Consider the following 21,664-nt stretch of genomic DNA (forward strand, 5'->3'; position numbering starts at 1 on the left):
CACTCCAGGGCTCCGTTTTACAGCTCCCTCGTGCCCTTTGTGGGGGGAAAAAAAACGACCTGGTTGTAGCTGTCAGTCTTTGTCCTCGGCCATGTTGCATCCTTGGCCAGAACAGGGCTACTCTGGGCTCTTTCCATCGTGTCTTCCCTCATGCTTCTCTTTATCCCCCTGATGCTCGTGCTGTGCGACCTAATTCCCAGGGAAGCTGCTGCGTAGCAACCTGGCCATGGCTGCTGGCCAAGCACCTAGGATTAGCCTGGGAAGCCCCAGGTAGGTTTAGAGCTTGAGCCTCGCAGGATTTTTACCGTGGCTGTAAGTGGCGCTGAATAAATGTGACCTTGTTGCATTCCTCCTTGCGCTGGGTCTTCTGCGCAGCTCGAGGTGGAGCGATCAGGGCCGTGTTGTCCCAAGCTGAGGAACGGCCTGTGCAAAAAGCCTCTGGGGTCCTGGGTCACCCTGAACCTGTGCTCAGGAGAACAACGTCAAATGACCCTCGGGACGGCGCAAAGGACTGCGGCTGTGCCCCCACACGGCGAAGGCGAGCTGAGCCCTTCGGCTCAACTTCCTAAGAGCCGTTGGCTTATGGACACCTGCCTGGAGTGCGCCAGGAAGGCAAGCGCTAGGGCCCAGGGACAGAGGTGGGTGATGATGTGCCAGAGGATGCTCGATACAAGTGTTGAGGGTGCTTATCTGCTGCCTTTCCCCGTTTGCATGAGTGCTTTATTCCACAAGGGTGTGTATTCAGTTGCTGCACTTTTTTTTATGATTGGTCCCTTTCCCTTAACACTTTCTCATCTGCGCGCAGCCTTGGAGCTCTTGGGAAGGAAACTTTCTGCCGTTTAAAGACCGCCCTGAAGGGACTGCTCATTGCCTGCAGGTTCCTGGATGGGATCCAAGCCAAGACAGTCGCCTGTCAAAGAAGAAAGCAGCTATATTGAGCATAGTCCCTTTTGCAACTGCTAGCCAGCAGCCAAGCAGAGGCAGGAAAACGGAGCTGTTCCCCTTCTGCAGCGGGGGCTGAGGGCCGCAACAGGTCCATGCACTGACAGGAGGCGGAGACCTGGCCGGCAGCCCCCCTTTTTGCAGGGCTACGTGAGCTCTTTTGGTGCATCCTATCCGTGCGCCCGCTCTGCATCCCTGCTGCGGCTGCCCCAGCTGCTGGCATTTCAGACCAAAACCAACCGACGTGACCCAGCGCTGGAATGAGGGCGGATTAGTCATCTTGCATATAAAAGACAAATTAAGTATCACAACCAGCCCTGGCAGCCTTTTCTATTATTTTTTCCCCGTTATTTTATTACGTTGTACCTGGAGCTAATAACACCAAGCAGTCTCGGAAAGCTTTTTGGCTTGGTCCACCGGGATTGGGGGGCAAATCCAGCTAAAGCAGCACTCCTGTGGGCTGGATGGCGGCTGCTCGGCCCGTGCTGACAGGGCACCTGCACCCCGAAGGGCACCTGCACCCCGAAGGGCACGAGGGCCAGATCACCTCTGCTTCTGCTATGGGTCTCCCCAGCAATCCTGCTGCAAACTGTCCTGGCACGGGTCAGCCCAGCTCCTGCTCTGACTTGTGCAATGCAGCAAAGCTCCCAATCAGGCCCATCCCTGCATTGATTTGCATCTGTGTTGTGCCTCCAGCTGCCCAGCTGTTGATTTTAGGGGTTTTGTTTCTATTTTCTTCACTAGCTGGACGCAGGGAGCTCCTACCCTGTGTGTCTGCCAGCAGTGCTGCAAAAGGGCCATCGAAAAGAGCCTTTTGGCTTGCTAGAGCGTGCTGCGCCGCATCACGCGTGGGCAGGAGATTGAGCTTTGTGCCAGGCGAGCAGGTCTCAGGCCAGCAGTGAGGGTCCTGCGGCACCAGTCCACTCGTGAGGGAAGTGTGTCAGGTCTCAGCCCTAGGGCTGTCCAGCACAGAGGCTTCCTCCCCACAAAGCGACATGTTGTGCCTCACCGAACCATGGCAAAGCCACTGGGTTCCCAGGGGGAGGTTTCTGTGGTCCACCACAGCCTTGCGCTGGGGAAACTGCTCCTGGAGTTGACTGGGCAAAGGGCTTGAGACGGCGATCTCTCCCTGTGCTCCGTTTCCTTGTGCTGTCAGAAGCAAAGCTGAGGTTTTGGAGCAGGAATGCCGCCAGCGGGGCAAAGCCTGGCCTGCGAGGTTGCTGTGAGCTGGCCCGGTGTGATCCTGCCTCTGGGAGACGCGGAGGACACCAGGAAAGCCACAATTCCTGAGCTGGTGCCAGGCCTGGGTCTTGCTGCTGCCGACCCCTCCCTGCAGGTCAGGGCCCAGGGGGAGCTGGCATCTCGGGTAAGGTGCATTTGTGAGGTTACTGAAGGTTCTTTGCGCTTTATGTGAGGACAAGCGCGTGCTTTGGCTTTGGGGCCCCCGACTGCATTACAGATGTCGCATGGTGACAGGGCTTTGGGGCCTGGGCTTTGCTGACCCCGTTGCAGTGGCATCGCAATGCCTTGGGCAAGATTTTAGGCTTGGCAAAGCAGCCCCTCGCCTTCAGCCCAGGCAGGAGACTGCGACGTGTCTTGCTCTTCTAAGTGCTCTTAGTATGAAATGGAAAAAAAGGAAACAAAATGAACACAAAAAAACAAAATCCCTTTTGGCAGAGCAAAGGGGTGCAGGATCGCAGGCAGCCTGCAGCCCAAAACATTCCTGGGGAGGAGGCAAGTGCCAGGCCTGCTCTTTGGCTGAGCTTTAACCTTGGCTCTGAGAGGTGGCCGCTCGCAGGTCGTTTCGTTTTAAGCAGCGCTCGTTAAACATATTTTTGTGAAATTCAGAGGTTTGGCTCCTGGGAAAGTGCATTATTAAAACGGTGCTCCCAAAGGAAGCTGAGTGGTTGCCAGTGCCACTTTTAGCTGACCCGATGCTGCATTCAGCGGGCGACCGGACAGGTTGCAGTCGGGTGCAGCTCAGCCCGACCAGGCTTTTTTAGACAGTTTTGCAGAGATGAAACCAGCAGCAAGAAAGGGAACGGCCAAAGCTTTCTGGGAGCTGCTGGGAGGTCCCACTTGGCTCTGATATTTTAATTTCTCAGCCAGTGGTACCAGGATAAACTCCCAAAGGGGGCTGCTGGGAATACCAACGCTCTCATGTGGGGAAAGGCCTGTGGAAAAGAGCCGTTCAAAGCTCCTCCGGCTGGCAGCTGCTTAACAAAACAGTCCCTTCCCAAAATAACACTGGAAAATAGCGTTTGCTACTTTCAGCAGCAGGTGTGGGCAGCGAGCATGGACGAGAGGCAGCAACCAGGCAGTGGGAGGTGGCTTTGGCAGGCTTTTCGCCGGGTCTTCCCCTTCCCCGGCTGCCCCGCTCCCACGGGACGCGAGCCGGCCCTTTGCTGTGGGGCCGGGATCGCCGGTGGCAGAGGGACAGCCGCCCTCGGGGCCTGTCGCCTGTCGCCAGCGGGAACGCGTCCCGTCGAAGCGCTTAATCCGGAGGGACTGCTGACATATGCAGTGTGGCAGCCCGTTTCCCAGATTTTCATGCAGCCTCTTTATCCATCCAATTAGAGGCCTGTCAAAAGCCTGGGGGAGGGAGGCGAGTTGCACTTTAACTGCTACTAATCTCTCTCTTTTCAGCTGCTGAGCTTCACAGATCCTCTTTGTTATAGCTCCTTCCCTCCTCATTTCCGAGCCCCTGGTTTGATGGCTGCCTGCGCGCCAGAGCTGTTGGCCAAGAGGAGGATTTGCTGCCGAAGTCTGGGCTGGAAAGAAATACAGCTTTATTTCCAAACGCACACAGAGCAGGGCAGGCAGAAATCCAGCTTTTCTGTGCGCTGGCAGCACAGAGACCGTACCCTGGACGCCCCAGTCCTCCCAGGTGGACTTTTTCTGGTCTCTCCCACCTTCCTGTTCTTGCACTCTGTCACTGCTTTCTTTTCGCCTCACCTTGTTTTCTCGGGCAAGCGCCTGGGAGGGCACGGCAGGGCCGGCGATGCTCCCGGGGCCGCGGCCCAGCCCGGCGGGAGGACAGGGGCCGGGCAGGGAGAAAAGGCCGCGGCTCGGCGGCAACCCGGGCGATCTGCGGTGAAAAGGGGCCTGGCCACAGCCCAGAGCTGCCCCGGCCTCGGCGGCTCACGGGCCCAGCCGGCCACCCGCGGCGGGGCAGGGCCGGGCTGCGCCCGCGGCCCCCAGAACCTGATTTTCTGCGCTCTGCCCTGGACGGCGGTCACTCAACGAGCAGCTAGTCGCTATTTTGGTTTTCCTTCGCCGTCCGACGTTTGGCCCCGGGTTTCATTTGCTGCGCGCTGGCCAAAGCCGCCCTTGGGCGCCCAACCCTCCGCCTCCTCGCGGGCCTTCCTGCGCTCCACCGGCGCGGCGGCCAAGCGTGCCTCGCGCTGCAGTTAACCTCCACGCGCTGGAATTAACCCCCGCACTATCCCCCCGAGGCGAGCGGCTGGGAAGCGCCGTCGCCACCTCGCAGACGACACAACCGGCCGCCGCGCTCGGGCCCGGGCCGCGCGCGGCCTCCCAAGCGGCGGTGGGAGGGGGCGGGGCGCGGAGATAAGGCCCCGCCCAGGGGCGTGGCCAGGCAGCGCCTCATTTGCATACGCCGTGCGTGCGCGGGGTGGGCGGGCGGCCGCGCCGGGGGTGGCGGATCCAAGATGGCGCCGTGCGGACGTGTCCGGAGCCGCTGGCCGGGCCCGGCGCTCCTCCTGCTGCTGGCGCTGGCGGCGCGGCCGGCGGCCGGCGGCCCCCAGCCCGTGGGGCCCGGCGGGGCGCTGGCCTTCGCCCCGCCGCAGGGGGCGGCGGCGGGCGGCGGCGGCGCGGCGGCGGGCGGGCGCGGGTCCCGCGGCGGCGGCGGCTCGGGCGGCGGGTGGAAGCTGTCGGAGGAGGCGGTGTGCCGCGAGGACGTGGTGCGGCTCTGCTCCAAGCACAGCTGGGCCAACAACCTGGCCGTGCTCGAGTGCCTGCAGGACGTGCGCGAGGTGAGCGCGCCGCGCCGGGCCTAGGCGCGGCGGCCCCGGCCGGGGCACGGCGCCGCGAACAAAGAGCCGCGGGGCAGCGCCGCCGGGGAGCCCGGCCGCCTCGCGCGGCTGCTGCCGGCGGGGGGGAGGGGGGGTGCCCGGCTCCCCGCGCTGCCCCCGCGGGAGGCGGCGCGGCCATTGGCCGCCGCGGTTCGGAGCGGGGAGAGGCCGCGGAGCGGAGCGGCCCGCGCAGCCCCCGCGGCCGGGCCGCGCACACGCGCCGGGTCGTGTCGTCTGCTGGGGGGGTTCGCGCCCCGCTCGGGGCTTGTGCCCTTGGGCCGTGCTGCTGGCGGCTGCCGCCTTGCCAGGCTGCGCAGACCCGGCCCTCCAGAAGGGGAGAAGGAGTCGTGTTCCGAGGGCTTTGCTTGGCTTTTTCTTTTTTTTTTTTTGGCTTTGATACGTTACAGGGTTAGTCAGCTTTCAAAGATCTTAGGAGAGTTTGGCAAGAAGATCTTTTACAAAGATCCCTCGTTGCCCCCTGATCGCTGAGAAAGGTGCCTCACTGGTCGCGGTCGCGACCTGAGAGTATTTTTCAGCTTTAGGTTCCCACCTTCGCATCGAGCCCAGCTGCAGAGGTGGCTGCCTTCCACTGCCAGCGGGTGTTTGTGGAAGTATGAAACTAGATATGCAAGCTTGAGACCTGGATCCGTTTTTGCGGGGAGATTGCCTGGGGAATTTCTTTTGTTACTAAGTATCTGCCATGAATGATTTAGATATAGTTGAAGAAAGAACTAGTTGTCTTCTCTGAGTCTTTGCTAGCCCCTCTTTCTGACTCGTTGCTGGCAGTTCTTCCTCAGTTCGAAGAAGCTTTTGGAGGAGCTGCCTTCAGTGAGCTAAGGAAAAAGAAATTTTCAGTGCTGCGTCGGTTTGGTTCTTGACTTCACTGCTGTGAAGTCCAAGAATGTCAGGCTGTGTCAGTTTTAATGGTGCTTTATCAAGTGGAAACGTATTTGGGAAAAACCTGTGCTCATTTCTCATCAGTTATTGCAGAGACAGCAGATGGCAGTGACTTAATGGTTGCACTCATCAAGGGGAGTCTTGATGTGTCAGTGGTTGCTTCCTGACTTAAAATGCAAAAAGAATTTAGACTCTTATCGAACTTCACACTCTCATTGTGGACAGGTAGTTTTATGAGACACTCATGGCAGACTTATTAAATGAGTCCTGAGGCAACACTTATCACAGGTCTGAAATGCCCTGGCATTTGCTTGTGAATAACTTGTCCCTTGTTGTTTCTTCCGCTTGCTGGTGCCTGGAAGGGACCCTCTGGACTCCCTGTCGGAGGCACTGCCTCTGAGATAATCTCAGAAGCTGTACTTCCAGGAGGTGCAGTGAGCTAGCAGCCTGCCAAAAGGACAAGGTCTTTTTTTTTTTTTTCTTCTTTTTTTTTTCTTTTCCTCCCAGTTGTGTGGCCCCTCCTCTCTCTTTTCATAGTTCCAGTGCTTATTGGTTTTCAGCCATTTTAGTGAGGTAGACCTTTCTCTGGTCTAGTTTGTCAGCTCTCTGCTGGGATAGTTTTGTTGTTTTAGTGAGTCGTGTGCACTCAGAGGGGCTGGAGTGCAGGAGCTAGCATGAAGGAGTGTGCAGAGAGAAGCAGAGGATGAAGGGAGGTATTGCATTGCAGTTTTCAGCAGGTGCAAGCCCTTACATTGGTTCTGCATGTTCTCATGAAGCTCCACTTTCTCTTTTAAATATCACGTCAGTTTACGTTTTTCATTTTCAAAGCTCGTTTCCCTTTCAAAACTTGCCTGCATCTCAGTGGTTTGCTAGTTGTTGATCTGATAGCTAGTGTAGAAAGTGAATCTTTCCCTGGGGTGGTATCCCAGGCAGTGACAGGACATCCTGGGATCACTTTGGATTGAGATTTCTCCCCTAAGGTGCCTGCCTGCACCCTGAAAAGACTCTTGTCTTTATTTATCTTTCAGCCTGTAAAGAATGCTGTCAGCTGGTCTCGATGCTTAGCCTGCTGTAAAACCGTTCTGATGGGCTCTATCCTGACATAAAAATAACTTCTGCAGAGCACTGCTCTGCGAAATGAATTGAAATAACTAACTTCTATGCGTTCATATCGTTTAACTATTGATACTTAGATGCTGAGTAGAAGTAATGAGTTGTCAACTTTGGGTGGCACGTAGGGTGATGTGGAATGGATCCGATGTCTTCTCAGACGCTTCCTTTGTGTTGGACACAACATCTGAAGAAATGGTGACTTTTTTTAGCTGTTACTGTTGCTGATACAGTTTTTTAATTTTTGCCCTAGGCCATCTGACAATTTGGACAATACTAGAAAAATGATAGTTGCATTTGAAAACTGATGCTTGGCAAAGGGTGGTGGTGGAGAACTAGTCTGTGGAAGTTATATGAGCCCATTTTTAAAAAGTCAGAGTATAGTAAATAGAAAACTCTGGGAAGTTGCTGTGTGTGAGTATGATAGCATCAGTGAAGAGAGTATTTGGACAGTACTTCACTGCAAGGAGCAAGAAAGACTGTAACTACAATTTGGCTGCAGAAACAGCCTTTTCTCATAGGCCTTTAACGTGATCTCACTTTTCTCATAATAAATGTTCCTCCAAAGTGGATATGGTTTGAAATTAAGAGCTTTTAAGAGCCTCAGTTGGTTTTTCTTCACAGTGTGATACAGAAAAGTTAGAATACTTTTAAATTAAAACACTTGGGCAGAGCAACTACTTACAACCTTTCTTTTGAGTTCATAAGCTATAGGGGAAAGAGAAGATGTGCTTGTCTTAGCCAATTTGAATGTGATATGAACACTGCATTTCAGTATCTGCTAATTTGTTACCTTGGATACCTTTGAAGTAAGTCTTACCTGTTTTTTGCTGGGTAGTTCTCCTGAATCTAAAGGAGCAGGAGCGTTGAGTCCTTGGTTGATGGATTAGGAGCATCTCTCAACCTTTATAAGGTCAATGCTTGAGAGAAGCTGTTTAATGCAAGCATTTGGCAAAGAATAGCTTGAAACAAGATAGAATAGTCAAAAAAAATCAATTCAAATCTAAAATGTATGCTTTTGAGAGGTTACTCGTAGATTGCCGGTTTAAAGGAATCCTTAATACAAATATTTAAGCAATAAACATTTTTAGAATTCTTTAAAAAATCAGACCACTGGACTGATTTCAGGTACTTTACCACTGATTTAGTGAAATGCTAAATTGGCCCAGAGCATTTTCCTCTTTACAGATGCAGAACTCTCTTCTGCATTTCAGGTTGTTCAGTTGTTTGATTGAAAGCTGGCAGCCAAATGGTAATCATGCTTTCTTGCTTTCCTTTCTTATTACAAGAATGAGAAGGATGCTCTTAAATTGGAGGATAAGTGATCAGAACTAGTTGGCTTTATCATCTTTACTTCCATTTACTGATTATAGTTAAAAACATGTTTTCAGTTTTCCAGTTGAATCCATTTTCTTCTAGTTAAAATTGTTTGTGCACTGGATGAGTTACTGTTTTGAGTTGCTTAAACTTTGTCATCAGTTCAGTTTCTAACTGAATAGTCTTATACCAAGGTATAAAAGTGGTAGAACAGGGGTGGCATACACATTTGCTTTTGAAAAATGTGTGTTTAAAGTGGTTGATTTCAAACTGTTCTGGTTGCTGCTCTGTTTCAGGAGAGACTTTGGAGCTTGCATGCCATTTGGCATAAAGACTGCAGTTGTTAAGTCCCTTTTTTGTGCCCTGCTTATTAAACTAATTTTCATGGTGGTTATAGTATAAATAAACCTATGAAATATTAATGTATTTGCTAGGTAAAATTTTTGCACGATTAATGATGTTCTGCATTTAAAGCAGAACTAAGTTGTTAATGTTGAATTTTGAGGTAGGAGGCATTGGCAGGTATGAAAGTATCTTAACCAATGTCTTAACCTCTTTTCTGGCTTATTAGCGAGCGGAATTTGACTGTTAAAACATACCTTAAACTGATTATTCAGTGAATTAACTTGATGCCATAATTGTTGAGCTTTACTTGCTTTGCACTTGCAAAGATTATTTAAAGTGTTTTTGTGGGATAGCAATAACAATATATATTCATCTGTATAATGTTACTGAGGCAGAAAGCTAAATAATGTGTCTACCATCAGGCAGCTGTGGCTAAATTGGGATTAGAGATCAAGGTCTTGGCCTCCTGCTACTTTCTTCATCCTGAATGGTTCTATTTCCTCTGTAGCAGCTTTATGGCAGTGACAGTGTAATTGAGTCTAAATGCTGTGCTTTCTGGAAAAATAATGTCTGTCTTAATGTTGAGGACTGCATTGAGAACAAAACAAGTTAATCTTGCCATTCTGTATTTTGAGACTAGTAATTTTCCTATTTCAGATGCACAGTCCGTGTCAATGTAGAAGGCCAGAATATGCATTCGTTGCGACTTAACAGCACAGGAAGTGTAATGTTTGACAGCTGGGCACTGATGCTTTCTTTCACATAACGTTGTATTCCTTACTGTTTAAATACCTGGTCTTTTTAAACGGTCTGATAAGCTTGTGAGATGCCAGTGAAATTACCAATATCTTAAAATTGTAGATGGAGAAGAGTACTTTCATTACTCCAAGCAGTGATGCTCACTTAGAGTTGCCATACCTTATGGATAGACCATAGCTGTAGAGAAAGGTCTTGTGCCTTCAGTCTGTGTATGTTGTCTAGTCTTTCTGCCTGGAACTGTTTGGTAGTACTGTGAAGTGGATAAACGTGATCTCTGGTAGCTTGATTTTTACCTCAGCAATTCGTCGAGTTGAAGGGAAGAGGTTTTGTTTTGGATCAGCATGCAACATCCTTTATTTGAGCGAGTACGGGTGTTACTTCAGTTTCTTCTGGCTTGTACGTGCACAGGTGGTGGCTAGAGTTTAAAGTGTTGTTCTGAAACATCTGGGCTGTGGCAGCAAATGACTGTTTACCTGTCCAAAGATGTAAGTAATTGAGGGTTGTGGATTAAACATAGCACATGGGTGGGTAAGTTTGAAAAAAAAAAAAAAAAAAAAGCAAATTGTGACAACTTATTGTTGCCTGAATTGGCCATCTCCTTCAGTGATTACAGCTGATTTTATGCTGTGAATTCTGTAGGCAGCAACAGCTGGTCTCAGTTGCAGGTGAGCTCTTCTGAATGGGGGCCGTTTCTTACGGCGATAAGTACGTAGGTGGAGGGCGGACACTCTTCTGGTTTTCTCATCATTACTATTGCAAAGGAGAAGGCAGTTAGTATTGCAGCGATGGTCTCGCAGTGCTTACAGCACTATCATCTGGTTTGGATATCAACACACAGAGGGATTTTTTTCAAGGCAGTGGTCAGAAAGCTGGAAGATGCCCCTTAAGCCTTGCCAAGGGCTTTGCTTACTCTCTCACTTTTTCTAAGGGAGACTGACTTGGTGATGAGCCAAAGTCACCTGTATGGGGCACGGGGATTTGGGAACTCTGACATCCCTCAGAAAAAAGGGATAATTCTTTCCTATAGTTGAAGTTGAGCTAACTTAGAATAAAAATACGGTGCAATTTTAAGAAATGTCACAGGTTCATTTTAGTTTCGTAACTGGATCCTAGGTTCTGTAGGAGTTAAGTCTTTGTGTTTGTGTTGGAAATCTCCATGCAAGTTATGGTTCTAGCTGAAACCGAGTTTGAACAGTTCGCAGTGGTTTGTGGCACGTGTATTTTAATTTGAGTGGTCAAAGTGGTCCCTTCTGCTTCTAAAATCCATAAAATGGGAGAAAGATCCACTGAAGCCTGGGGAAGGGAATCACGGGGCCTGGGAGGAAGTGATTGACTGTGGTTTGAAAGCACAGGAATGAGGAGCAATAAGAGAAAAATGGTGGCGATAAGGTTGGAACAGCCCCTGAAGCTTTTCTCCTAAGGCTTGGCTTCTTAACCAAGATTAGCTGAATTCTTATCGGTAAGCGCTTGATTTTTTTTTTTTTCCTGGTGCTTAGATGGTGTAAGCCCAATTTATTACTGGCTTTTGCAGTTAACTCTTACAAATAAAACTCTAAATGCTTTTTAAAAAATCTTATATGTGGTCGAGTTACTTCCTTTACCGTATGCCTTTGGCTTCATCTCAGGATGTGGCAATACGTAAAAGTCCCCTTTTCACCCCCGTAAAGGTGCATGTGAGCTGACCAGAATGCAGAGCGTAAGATGTTCTCTCGCCTGCTGGATCCTGCACGCTTATTGCCGACAAAGCGTTACGCCCAGGTTCTTCGTTCACCAAGCCCTTAGCTGTCTAACAGCCTCTGCACTTCTGCTGGCCTGAGATGGTTCGTCTTTTTTCCTGTTTGGTTTTGGGTGTTTTTTGAGTTTTGTACCGCTATTGTGCTGATCTTGGCGTGCTGCTACTTGTGGTAACCAGTTATTTACCAGTTTGGCCTGGGCTGTTTGGCTTAACAAAAAGGATTATTTTACGAATCCGTTTCCCATAGTGAACTGACACTTCTTGCCTCTTGCAGTCACGGTTCTTTGGAGGAGGATCGGGAAATACTTTGGGCTGAGTTCATGGCAGAGATGAGCTGGTATAACACGTACCCTTTGCATGACAGGTTTTGCGTTAGAGGTGTTAGTGGAAGTGCTGCCTGAACATGGAAGCAGTTGGAGAATATGTATGGATTATTTCAGGGGATTCCTGTAACCTTGCTGGAAGGCGTGTTAAGTGCTTTGAATTGAAGGATAAAACCTGCCAGTATGGTGGGGTTTGTTGTTGTTGTTTTCTCTCAGGTGTGGTGATGGTAGGGAAAATAGGGGTACCAGGGGTGGATGAATGTGATTAAGAGATGAGATGGAGAACGATTGCAAGGAACGGGACTAGAAGGGGGACAGAAAGGCAGTAGAAAATAGTGCTGAGGAGGGTGGGAGAAAGATGCTGGTGTAGTTCGTAGCAGAGAGCAAGGGGAGAAAACTGAAAAATATCGAGGAAGAAAGGAATGGAAGTGCAGAGGGAGAAGGAGAACTTGATGCAGGGAGGAGTGGTGCAAGCTGAGCAGTCCAAACCTGGCTCCTCTCAGGAGGAACCAAGGCAGCTGTGATATGCAGAGGCTGGCTATGGGGAAGATGATTTGCTGAATGCAGAGACTTGGTCAATTATGAGAGTAGAAAAAGGTATCAGATAGGTGTCAGATAGCTTGTGTTTCCTACCACTTACGTTCTCCTTTCCCTGAGGCTGGAGGAGATGAGATCTCGGTACCTCAGGTGTCGCTTTAGGTTGTCACGGTTGGAATTGAGTGACCTAACGAGTTATATAGACAAATTGTGTGTTCTCCATGTATTCTGGTTCGGAGATGATGTCTAGATGATCTTTCTTGTACTATAGCTTTCCTGCATATGAGTATCACTTTCTCGGTGGGCTCTGATTGTTTTGGTCTTTGGAAAATGTGCCCTTGCTTGAAAAAGCTTTGAAGTTGTTCTTCCTATTTATTTAGCTTTTTTTAATGGCTAGAAATTAATGAAGCCCAAAGAACTGGATGAATAAAATGTCTAGATAATAATCATCATTTCACTTTAAATCTTTCCTCAGAGTATTTTTTAAGCTTTTGACTGATTTAATTTTAAGGCCTGTGAAGTTGGTTGCTATGGCATAACAATTTTTTTTTTCCTTCAGTTCTCTTAGCTGATGGTTTTCTGTGATCACAGGATACTTTTGCTTTCTGGTGTGTTTAGTTAGTTAGTATCCATAGCACTGTCTCGGGTTATGAGCAGAGACCTTCCCTTCCCCAGGTACCAGGTTATAATGTAATGAAGCCCTCCTCTCTTCATCAAGACGGTACTTAAATAATCATATTTTTCTTCTTGGAACTGCTACTCCTGAGCAAATAACTCCTAAATGCTGTGTCCTGGCATGCTGGTGTCTGGAAAAGCTGCCGTTCAGAGGTGAGGTATTTGCCTTCAGTAGTTAGAGAGGACTCAGTCTTTGCGCGTTCGTTGCATGTTTGAGGGGTGAGGGGGAAGTGTTGATTTTATCTTTTTCCTCTAGATGAGTGTCTCACAGCCCTGTCAGCTTTGTGATCCTAGATTTAATGCATTTGCGTTAGAAAAGGCGTTACTTGGTTATAATGTCTGAACTTTTGCTGTAACTGAAAACATATGTTTGAGGTCTTTATTGTCAGAGTTGTGGTTTAAAACAAATGGTATGCATCTGATGTCTTTTATGCCAGACAATATACAGACAAACATACATAGTGAGATCTAGAGGGGAATGTGTACTTTCTGCATTTGTTTTTATTTGCATCTTTGCCTGAAACAATATATAAGAACTGCTGAGGTGGCTAAAAAGCAGTAGTTAATATAATAAATCCTGGTGGTTGCTATGCGTGACTGCAGGTTTTACTCTTTTGGCTGTTAACAGTGGTAGAATTGTGTACTGCTCTGTGAAAAACTTCTGGTGTCCTTCAAAGTGGACCGGCTGCATAGGAGTTTTCTTTCAATTCTCAGGAGTTTTGAGTCTTTTCTAGGGGGTGCAGCTGGTTTTGTTGGTGTAATTAAGTGCTTTGCATGTATGTAACAAAATGGGTTAATAAAAAAAAAAAAAAACCAGCTATTCCAGCCCTGATATCCAAAACCATTCAGACAGATGTACTATCTTATGTTTAATAAATAAGGCCTAGCTTAAACCAAATATAATATACATGTCTGAACTATACAGGTAAGTTGCCCAGACCTGGTGGGTGACAACTTTGCTGTCTAAAACTCTTGAATCGTCACAGGAGGCTCTTCAGCCTCCTTCATGCTCAGTAGTTTGATAATTGGGCCTTACTTTTCTAACCTGTCTAAATCCAGTTCTGTTAGCGCATGGTAAAATACTTTCCACCGAGTGAACTGCAAAACAGACTCAGTGGAGCATGCATTTTTTTTAAAGTGTTAAAGTGTTTAAGTGTTTAAGAGTAGTTGCCCTACAAGAAAATTTTGATAGAATTAAGAAAAAAACCAGAACAGTTTGGCTTGTACACTTGCAATAATGGTCCAGACTTGATCTGAGCTGGATCAACTTTTGTTACACTGTTCTTCAGCTGAATTGAAATAAGATCTGGAAAAAGTGCAGGAAGTTCTCTCATTATCTGATTGATTTTTCACTTATTGCACTGTTCCTCTGTGGACTATGGACCTATGTCATAAAATCAGGAGAACTAATCACCTTCAAGTAAAAACAGTGTAATAACTCAATTGTCATAATTTACAACATGAATTGTACACGAGACTGCAGTTCTTTAACCATGTTCATGGCGATTTAAACAAATCGATATTCATGTAATCCTTTTATTGTAGAATTCAGACAAGCTAGTCAAAATCTGCTCTCCGTTGGCACAAATGAGAGCAGTCTGAACTCTGACAGACGTAACTTGCAGTCAGCCTGTTTTATATTGTTATTGGCGTGGGACGCTATGTTGACCCTGCTGCTTTTTTAATTCTGAGTTTTGAATTGATGCTGTGAGTCCTTTCATATTTTCAGTGCTTTGATATTTGAGACGCGTTGCAGATGAGAACCTAGGCCTTTCACCAGACTACTGCTCTTCAAGTTCAGTATGACGTACATCTCGGTAGCATTAATGATAGTGGGAAGTACCCTTTGATATTTTGAGATGTTTTAAGTGAGAATTTATTTTCTTTTAAAGTGAAACTGTATCATGATAAGTAAAAGGTTAGCCAAACTTTGCTAGATGGCTATGTAGCTAATACTTGCTAGATTCAAAGTAGAATTATGATTGTTTTCTGAAATTTAATTATTTTTGCCACTAGATAAAAATACTACACTTTTCCATAAATGTACTGGTAGTGCACTGTGACTAGCAGTACAGAGATCTTGGAGCTTAATTTTTACTGAAGTCCATAGAGTTGATTCTGCATAAGCAACAAGTACGCTGGTGCAGGTTTTCGTGCTGCCGGTCTGCAGAATGAAGCTTCAGTCTGTTTTTCAGTAACGGAAATACGTTGCAGCTAGTGGTATTAGAGAATTGTGGAAAAGTCTTTGATTAACATTTTATAGCTGGCAGTCGGAACTGCATTCTTAATGATTGCTCTAGAGCAGCGTATAGGAAAACAATTGTTTTAGCGTGGAACTGGAGAAATTCAGTATGCTGTAAAGTAAAATGTGGTTTAAATGGGAATTTATTATGGCAACTTTAAACGCCGTTTTTCCTGCTTAAAATGTCACAGTAAATTTTCTGCAACTGCCTGCTTTTCAGACAGGAGTTCAGCTAGGTATCAGGTCAGTGCTTACTGGAGAGACATACAGGTTACAAAATGTTTGAATGGAAGTAGTCTCTGATGGAAAGTACACAGCTATTTGAGTTAAACTGTATCACTATCTGCAGCAGAAATCAAAGATCATGTGAATGTAGTAATATTGCTTGTTTCTTAACTGGAGGCTTCCTGGCAGTGGCCGGCAGCTATTTTCACTTATGTTTTCCTGTCTAGTTGTATGAAGCAACACTACTTTTTAAAGCAGAAAAAGCTGAAACTCTAATTTATGGTGTGTTTCTTCCCTGTGTTTAATTAAACCGGGTGAGTACTGGGATGGGACTGTTGCAGTGAGCAGTCGTCCTGTCCCTAGGAATCCCGGCACCTCTGAGAGCAGCATCGCATAGGAAAGTGTTGTGTTAGTGAACGTGCTTCTTCAACTGCATCGCAGCTTTTATGGTGTATGCTCCTTCCGATGTTATTGTCAATAGTCTTAATTAAAAGTACATATGCAACACACTAAATGTAGGAGAGGATTGATTCTGCACTCTCCTCGCATAGCACTAACGAAACTTGCCTTACTTGGTGTTTCATGCTCTTGCTTCATGGCTTTTTTATCTGTGCTTTAGCAGGAAATGAATGTATGATGAACCATCGTTGATAATACTCTCATCTCTGACCAGAGCAATAGCAGCAGTATGTAGGGCAGACTTGCCCTGAATAATGCAGAAGTTGTTCTAGCTTATGTAGGGCTCTTCCAGCGATGGGGCTTTTGCTTGTCCACATCAAACCCCTTTTTGCGGGCTCTGAGGCTACATTGGCTGCCTTTCTATGAGCTGCTCAAAGGTAAGGCTTACGCACAGGGGAGAAGCATGCAATGAGGCACAAGCCCACGGGGTTTTTTTTTTGTTTCCCCTGCCTCCTCAGGCATTTGTGAACTCTTCCAGCATCCTGTTGTATAAAACTGTAGTCTAAACTTGTTCCATTAGGGAGAACGATGGAATTTAAGATCTCCTCCTTGTATGTCGGCTCTTCCCAGAACGACTTCCCACATAATTCTCCCTTGAGACCTTCCAGTGAAATCATGAATTTGTCGCACCCTCAAAGGTTATTTAATGAATGTTGTCTTGTCATGTCCGTTTTACTCAATAGGGTTCACGGTATGTTAAATTTGGAGTACTTGCAGAAAGCATTTTTCAGAGAACTTCTCTGCAATACTGGGAAGCTCAGCTAACCTGGGTGGTGGTAGCATGCCGCTGGGATGGGTATGGCATGTGGAATTCTCTAATTAAAAAAATCGCTGTACAGGATCAGTGCTCCAGTCGCTTTACCTGCTGGTTGCTGGCCTGCTACAGCTATGTATTGTCTAATGTGTGGTCTGAAATGGATTAGGAAAAAATGGAAATAAGCAAAAATCCCCCTGTGGCTTACAGTCAGATAACATGAATAACTTGAAATAACATGGCAGTGTGGTTTTGCCTTCTTAGAGAAATTTTTGATAATGGTCCCTTGGGAGTTGGCGTTTGATCTCTGACTGTATTAACCGTTTGTGCCTTAACCTAATGGGACGACTGATTTGGAATTGGAATTCTGTTTAAGATAGCAGAGGCTTGGCCAAAAAAAGAACAAAAGCCCCTCTGTGAACCTAATATTGAGTTATTCAAGCAGAACGATAAAAAGCAGTGGGATACGGATGATGTAGCGGAGTTGATATCTAGCCATACTGTAAGTTAAATGTTTGAGATGCCCTGTATATCTTCAAAACTTCATTGCCTCAAGTATAGGGTTTTTAAGTTTATTATTTCATGCACCTTGATTGTTCTGTTCTCAAACTGGGCCAGAAGAGTCTTTCCCAACTGGACTTTTGTTCTCAGAAGCCACTTAAAATAAACTTGTGGATATTGTCCAATATTACCGTTCACTGTCCTGGGAGCCATATTGTTGAAAGTGCTTCTGAATAACCCTTTTGGGGTTTGACATGGTTTTCTTTGTGTTCTTTGTTCGTATCTTGCGTGCTTTTCATAGCATTAAAAGCCATAAAATAAAACGAATCAAAAGGTCATCTTTAAAAGTGTATCTAGAATAATGCCTGAGAGCTCTTGAAATGTTCTGTGCAAGCAGTCTTTGGGCAGTGGGAGTGTGATCCTGTTTACTTCCGTATTTACAGAGCTCATTGTTTTCTTTAACCCTGTAATAGTGGCTGCTTCTGGCATGTTTGTTATTTTGGGTCCTATCCTTTGATAGCATTATTTTGGGTACTGAGCTTCCTGTCTGTGCACATTCAATCTCAAGCCTGTGTAGGGTCCTCTGGAGAGGTGAGCTGTACCTGGGGAGCTGTATGGACCATCAGTAGATCTGTGCGCTTCTGGAAACCCACTGGGGTAAATGAGGAGTTGAAGAGCACCATCGCTCTGCTGGGCTTGGAGCCTGCCTCCTGGGAGCAGGGGGAGGAAGGACCATGGCAGAGTTATTCTCCTCTCTGATCCTAGAAGCTGTCGGGCAGAAACTGAGAGGAGGATAATTCTCAGTCAGGCTCCATGACTTGGAGTTGCTACTGCTTCCTTACTGGGACTTTTATTTCTTGTAGGATACGAGAGCAGTGAATCAGTAGGTTTATCATGCTGAGCATCTGGGCTTGTAACCAGGCTTAATAGTCAAGGTGGACATTCTTTTTTTTCCTTATCCCTTATTCTTCAAATATCAAACCAAAGTTATGCTAACTGCATCACCTTAAGTAAGTCTCTCCAGGATGAGGTACAGGAACTATTTTTTCTACTTTGGTCTGATGTGGAAAGGACATTTTCTTAGAAGTAGTCTGTAATATTCCATGAAAATTGGGTAACCTTCCGATACTGATGAAATCATAGAACTGGCCTGTTGACAGTAAATACGGTAGCTGGGAAGAGTGAATGATTTCACAGAGAAGCAAATAAGGTTTCTACTAGAACATCTTAATTTTTGCGTAGTGTGGTGTGTTGCTGGGATTTTGACCATGAAATTATTTATCCTGAAATCTTAATGTTTTTGGTTTTTGGCTGGGTATAATAACAAGAGAAAGGTGCCTTCTGTCCATGGAAGAGGTACGTGAACAGTTGAATCTGCCAGAATAATAGTTTGGAAAGTATTTCTATTTTAGCATTCCAGATAGCAGTAGTTAGCAGCCATCTTCTTATAACACACCTTGCATCTTGTTCCCAGGAAGACCCTAGGCCTGGGGGAAGGGGAAGAGTAACTTCTCCTGCATCAGTTGCAGTTCCTGTGGGTGTATCCTGTGGATGGTCTCTGTTTGGAGCCTTGTCTGTTTTTGGTCTTATTAGGTTGCTCGTGTGTGTTCTTTTCCCAGATCTGGCTGTCCCAGCTGAAAAATTACTGTAAATCTCCAAGGGCAGTGACATAGCTGAGGCTGGTAACGCTTTCTGGCTGGACTTGGATGAGAACCTCTTTTATGGTCCCTATGTTGCTTAAGGACCTGGGAGTTGCTGGGTAAAGCAATTCTGCTTTGGTATCCTCAGCTGCTGTAGTATAGTTTGTAGGCTGTGGGCAAAACAGTTAGCGAGTCTGTCTTGGCCTCGTGAGAGGAGGTGAATTTTTTTTTCACTTCTCAGTGTTACAAATGCCATAGAAGTTAGGCTTGGCCTGTATAATCTTTGAAATGAATAAGATCTCTCAATGGCTAGCAAATGGCTATTTTTAAAAACTAGTTTGACAACTGAATGAGATGCAGCTATGTTTGTTCTTTCTTGCACAAAAGACTGAACACGTACTTAATTTATTTGCTGGCAAGTCCTGCAGTATCAAAAGATAACCGTGCAGTGCATAAAGATCAGAGTTGATGTCTCGGGTATTGTCTTATTGTCTGTGGCTAGCTCTAACCCATAGACATTGCTTTGCAAAGAACACGTAAGAGCTGCTTTTGTCTGTAGCCTCTCGGAGTCTTAAGTACATTGTGTGGGATTGAAATGTTGCTTCACTCTTTTTTCTTTGGCGCAAAACTGACTTGTTTTAGTCCAGAAGGAATTCCAGGACTACAAGAACAGCAATATTCTACTTTTGTACAAATGCCTGAGGGTCTGGTCAAAGAGAACTGTGGTATGGAATAGGATATTACTGCCCTGAAGAGCTTACCTGTTCTTAGGTGGGATACCCACGTGCCTGGTAAATATTCAGGATTCTCTTGCCCTAGGCGTTTGTCCTTCAAGAAAAACTGGAACTCTTCCTCTTAATGGGATAGAGAGCCTAGGAGCAGCTGGGGAGGAGGGAAGTGGCACAAGCAGTTTGTCCACACGTTCTCCAGGTGTAATTTCTTGCTAAATATGTCTGGTACCTGTAGTAATGATATCTGTAAAGTTGCATGTAATCCATAACAAGCTGTGGATGTGTTGGAGATGGTAAGAGCCTGCGATGTGTGTGGTGAATAGCAGTTATGGCTTGGAGACTGCTGTAATGCCTCATCCTATGCTAGGCTTTAAGACTGTTGAAATAGCTGGATAGCTGTATGAATGAAACTTGGAGCCCTTTAGGTTGAGAAGAAAGTGCTTATTGAGGAACATGGCAGATTATCACTTATCAGAATAACCCTTGCTCTCTGGAGACATGCCAAGGAAGTGGAAGGGAAAGCCTATCAGTCACTTACATTTGAATAACGTGAAATAACATAATATAAAGTAGGTTAGGATAAAGGGAGCAGGAAGACTAGGCTTCCAGGCCCTCAGGCTTGCTTTGTATTCACAGCTTAGTCACTTGGGTGGGGTGTGTGCAATCTGAACAGAAAATTAAACGTAACAGTTTTAAATCTTGGCATGTATTGGACTTGTCCAAGCTTAAGTAAATTGAATACAGCATTAAAATGATGCAAATCTTTGTGGATGTCTTGTAGTTGACTGTTTATGTGCAGCTACCTATACGACTGGGGCCTAGGTTTTTTTCTCAATTTTTACAAAAAGTCCTAATGAACCTGAGCTGAAATTTTCTCTCTGAGGTGTTTAATATTTTGCTAGTTATATGTTTAAAACAACACGACCTCCTGAATGACTTCATTTAGACTGTCTCTCTCTCCATATCTAGAGATGAGGACTTAACATCCTGAGTGATTTTGGTGAGTATTTCAACTAGTTTATGCTGCAATTTTTGGGGCAATCATATAGCAGGCAGTATGAGACAGTGGAGCCAGCTGTGAAGTGGCATGAGCGGGCATGTAAGCACATCTGATTTTGAGTATTGAGATCTAATAGTAGGTGATGAATATTTTCAGGAGGTATGTAAGTAATTACAGCTAAATCATTGTGTGAGGACTTGAGATTCCCCCCCTTTCCCATAAGGGGAAACAGGATTAGCTTGGCTTTCTTTATTAATGATTGTCTTTTTTACTGTTTATGGAATAAAATGGCGTGTCTGGTCACTCTTCAGAAATGTTTCACCATAAGAGTTTCTGAAATAGTTGCTCAACTATTCTCCAAGGAATGATTTCTCTGAATAAAATGCTGCATGTTCAGTGCAACTTCCAAGTTCTGGAAGTAGCTCTTACACCCCAAGATCTTACTGCAATTGATTTACCTCATTTGTTCCCAAGCTGCTTTATTACAGGGCTTTTCTCTGTTCTAACACCCATTTTTTGAAGAAGAGATTATCTCAGGAATGTATTTGGCTCATTTGGAGGATGGGAGGATAGCATGTGTTTCAAATTAGAGAAAACTTAATTTGTGCTCTTTGTAACACTGCATTTGAAAGACACTGGGATATTCAGTAATGACAGTAATATATGGGCTAATTATACATACGTTTTAGGCTTTTCCTTTCTTGGCTGAGCAGTCTCTTTGTCTAGTGTTAAAAGACAATTAAAAGGTTTTAATCAGCCTTCCCTAGCGGTTTTCGGTGCTTTTATAAATGCCTTGTTTGTAAGGTCAGTGTTCTTCAGAGGTTTGCATGCCTCAGCTAACCCTCGATATCTAGCTCTTGTCCCACTTCTTATGCTGTCTTTGAGACAGGTTAAAACCTCGACATAGGAGCATTCTCCTAAAAGCCATATCTCGCTTTATTCTGTCATACTCCCTGGAAGAGAGTTTTCAGGGGTGACTGAAGTGTGATGGCTTGTTGGCCTGGTTTGGTACGGCTGCTTCGGAGAAAGTGCAATGTGGAAAACCCTCTGGCGGAAAGAGTTTGAGAGCCTCAGAGCTGCTAGGGTAGAAATGGGGGAAAGATGCTAAAAAAAAGACCAGGTCACATCAGCATGAGCATCCATATAAAGGGAAGTAAAATTGAGGCAAGATCTGTTTGTGGCCGCTGCTTATTATTAACATAAATCGTGGTGGCAGGGCACACTCCGAGGTTAGTATTTTAGGCAGTTGGTGAACTGAGCAGCAGTTTGATTCCCAGATGCAAATTAAATCTGAGAGTAATAAGTTTCTAACAGTTGGCTGCTTCACTCCTAAAGGCTGCTGTTCCCGTGGCAGAGATGGTTGAACAAAACGTAAAGCGGATCCCGTACAATCGTAGCTCGTGGCTGAGCACGCGAAGGAAAAGGGTGCCGGTTTTGG

General features: G+C 46.2%; 1 protein-coding gene across 1 annotated transcript in view; it reads left to right on the forward strand.

The window, feature by feature from the left end:
• The first annotated feature begins 4,552 nt into the window (after positions 1–4,552).
• The window catches only part of GLG1 (golgi glycoprotein 1), an 89,464-nt gene continuing 72,352 nt past the window's right edge, over positions 4,553–21,664 (forward strand). The window contains exon 1 of the mRNA XM_064519410.1: positions 4,553–4,937. Coding sequence (XP_064375480.1) covers positions 4,614–4,937 — 324 coding nt within the window. The 5' untranslated portion in view covers positions 4,553–4,613. The remainder of the gene's footprint in view (positions 4,938–21,664) is intronic.

The sequence above is a fragment of the Dromaius novaehollandiae genome, chromosome 13 (genome assembly GCF_036370855.1).
Source record: "Dromaius novaehollandiae isolate bDroNov1 chromosome 13, bDroNov1.hap1, whole genome shotgun sequence".
NCBI lineage: Eukaryota > Metazoa > Chordata > Aves > Casuariiformes > Dromaiidae > Dromaius > Dromaius novaehollandiae.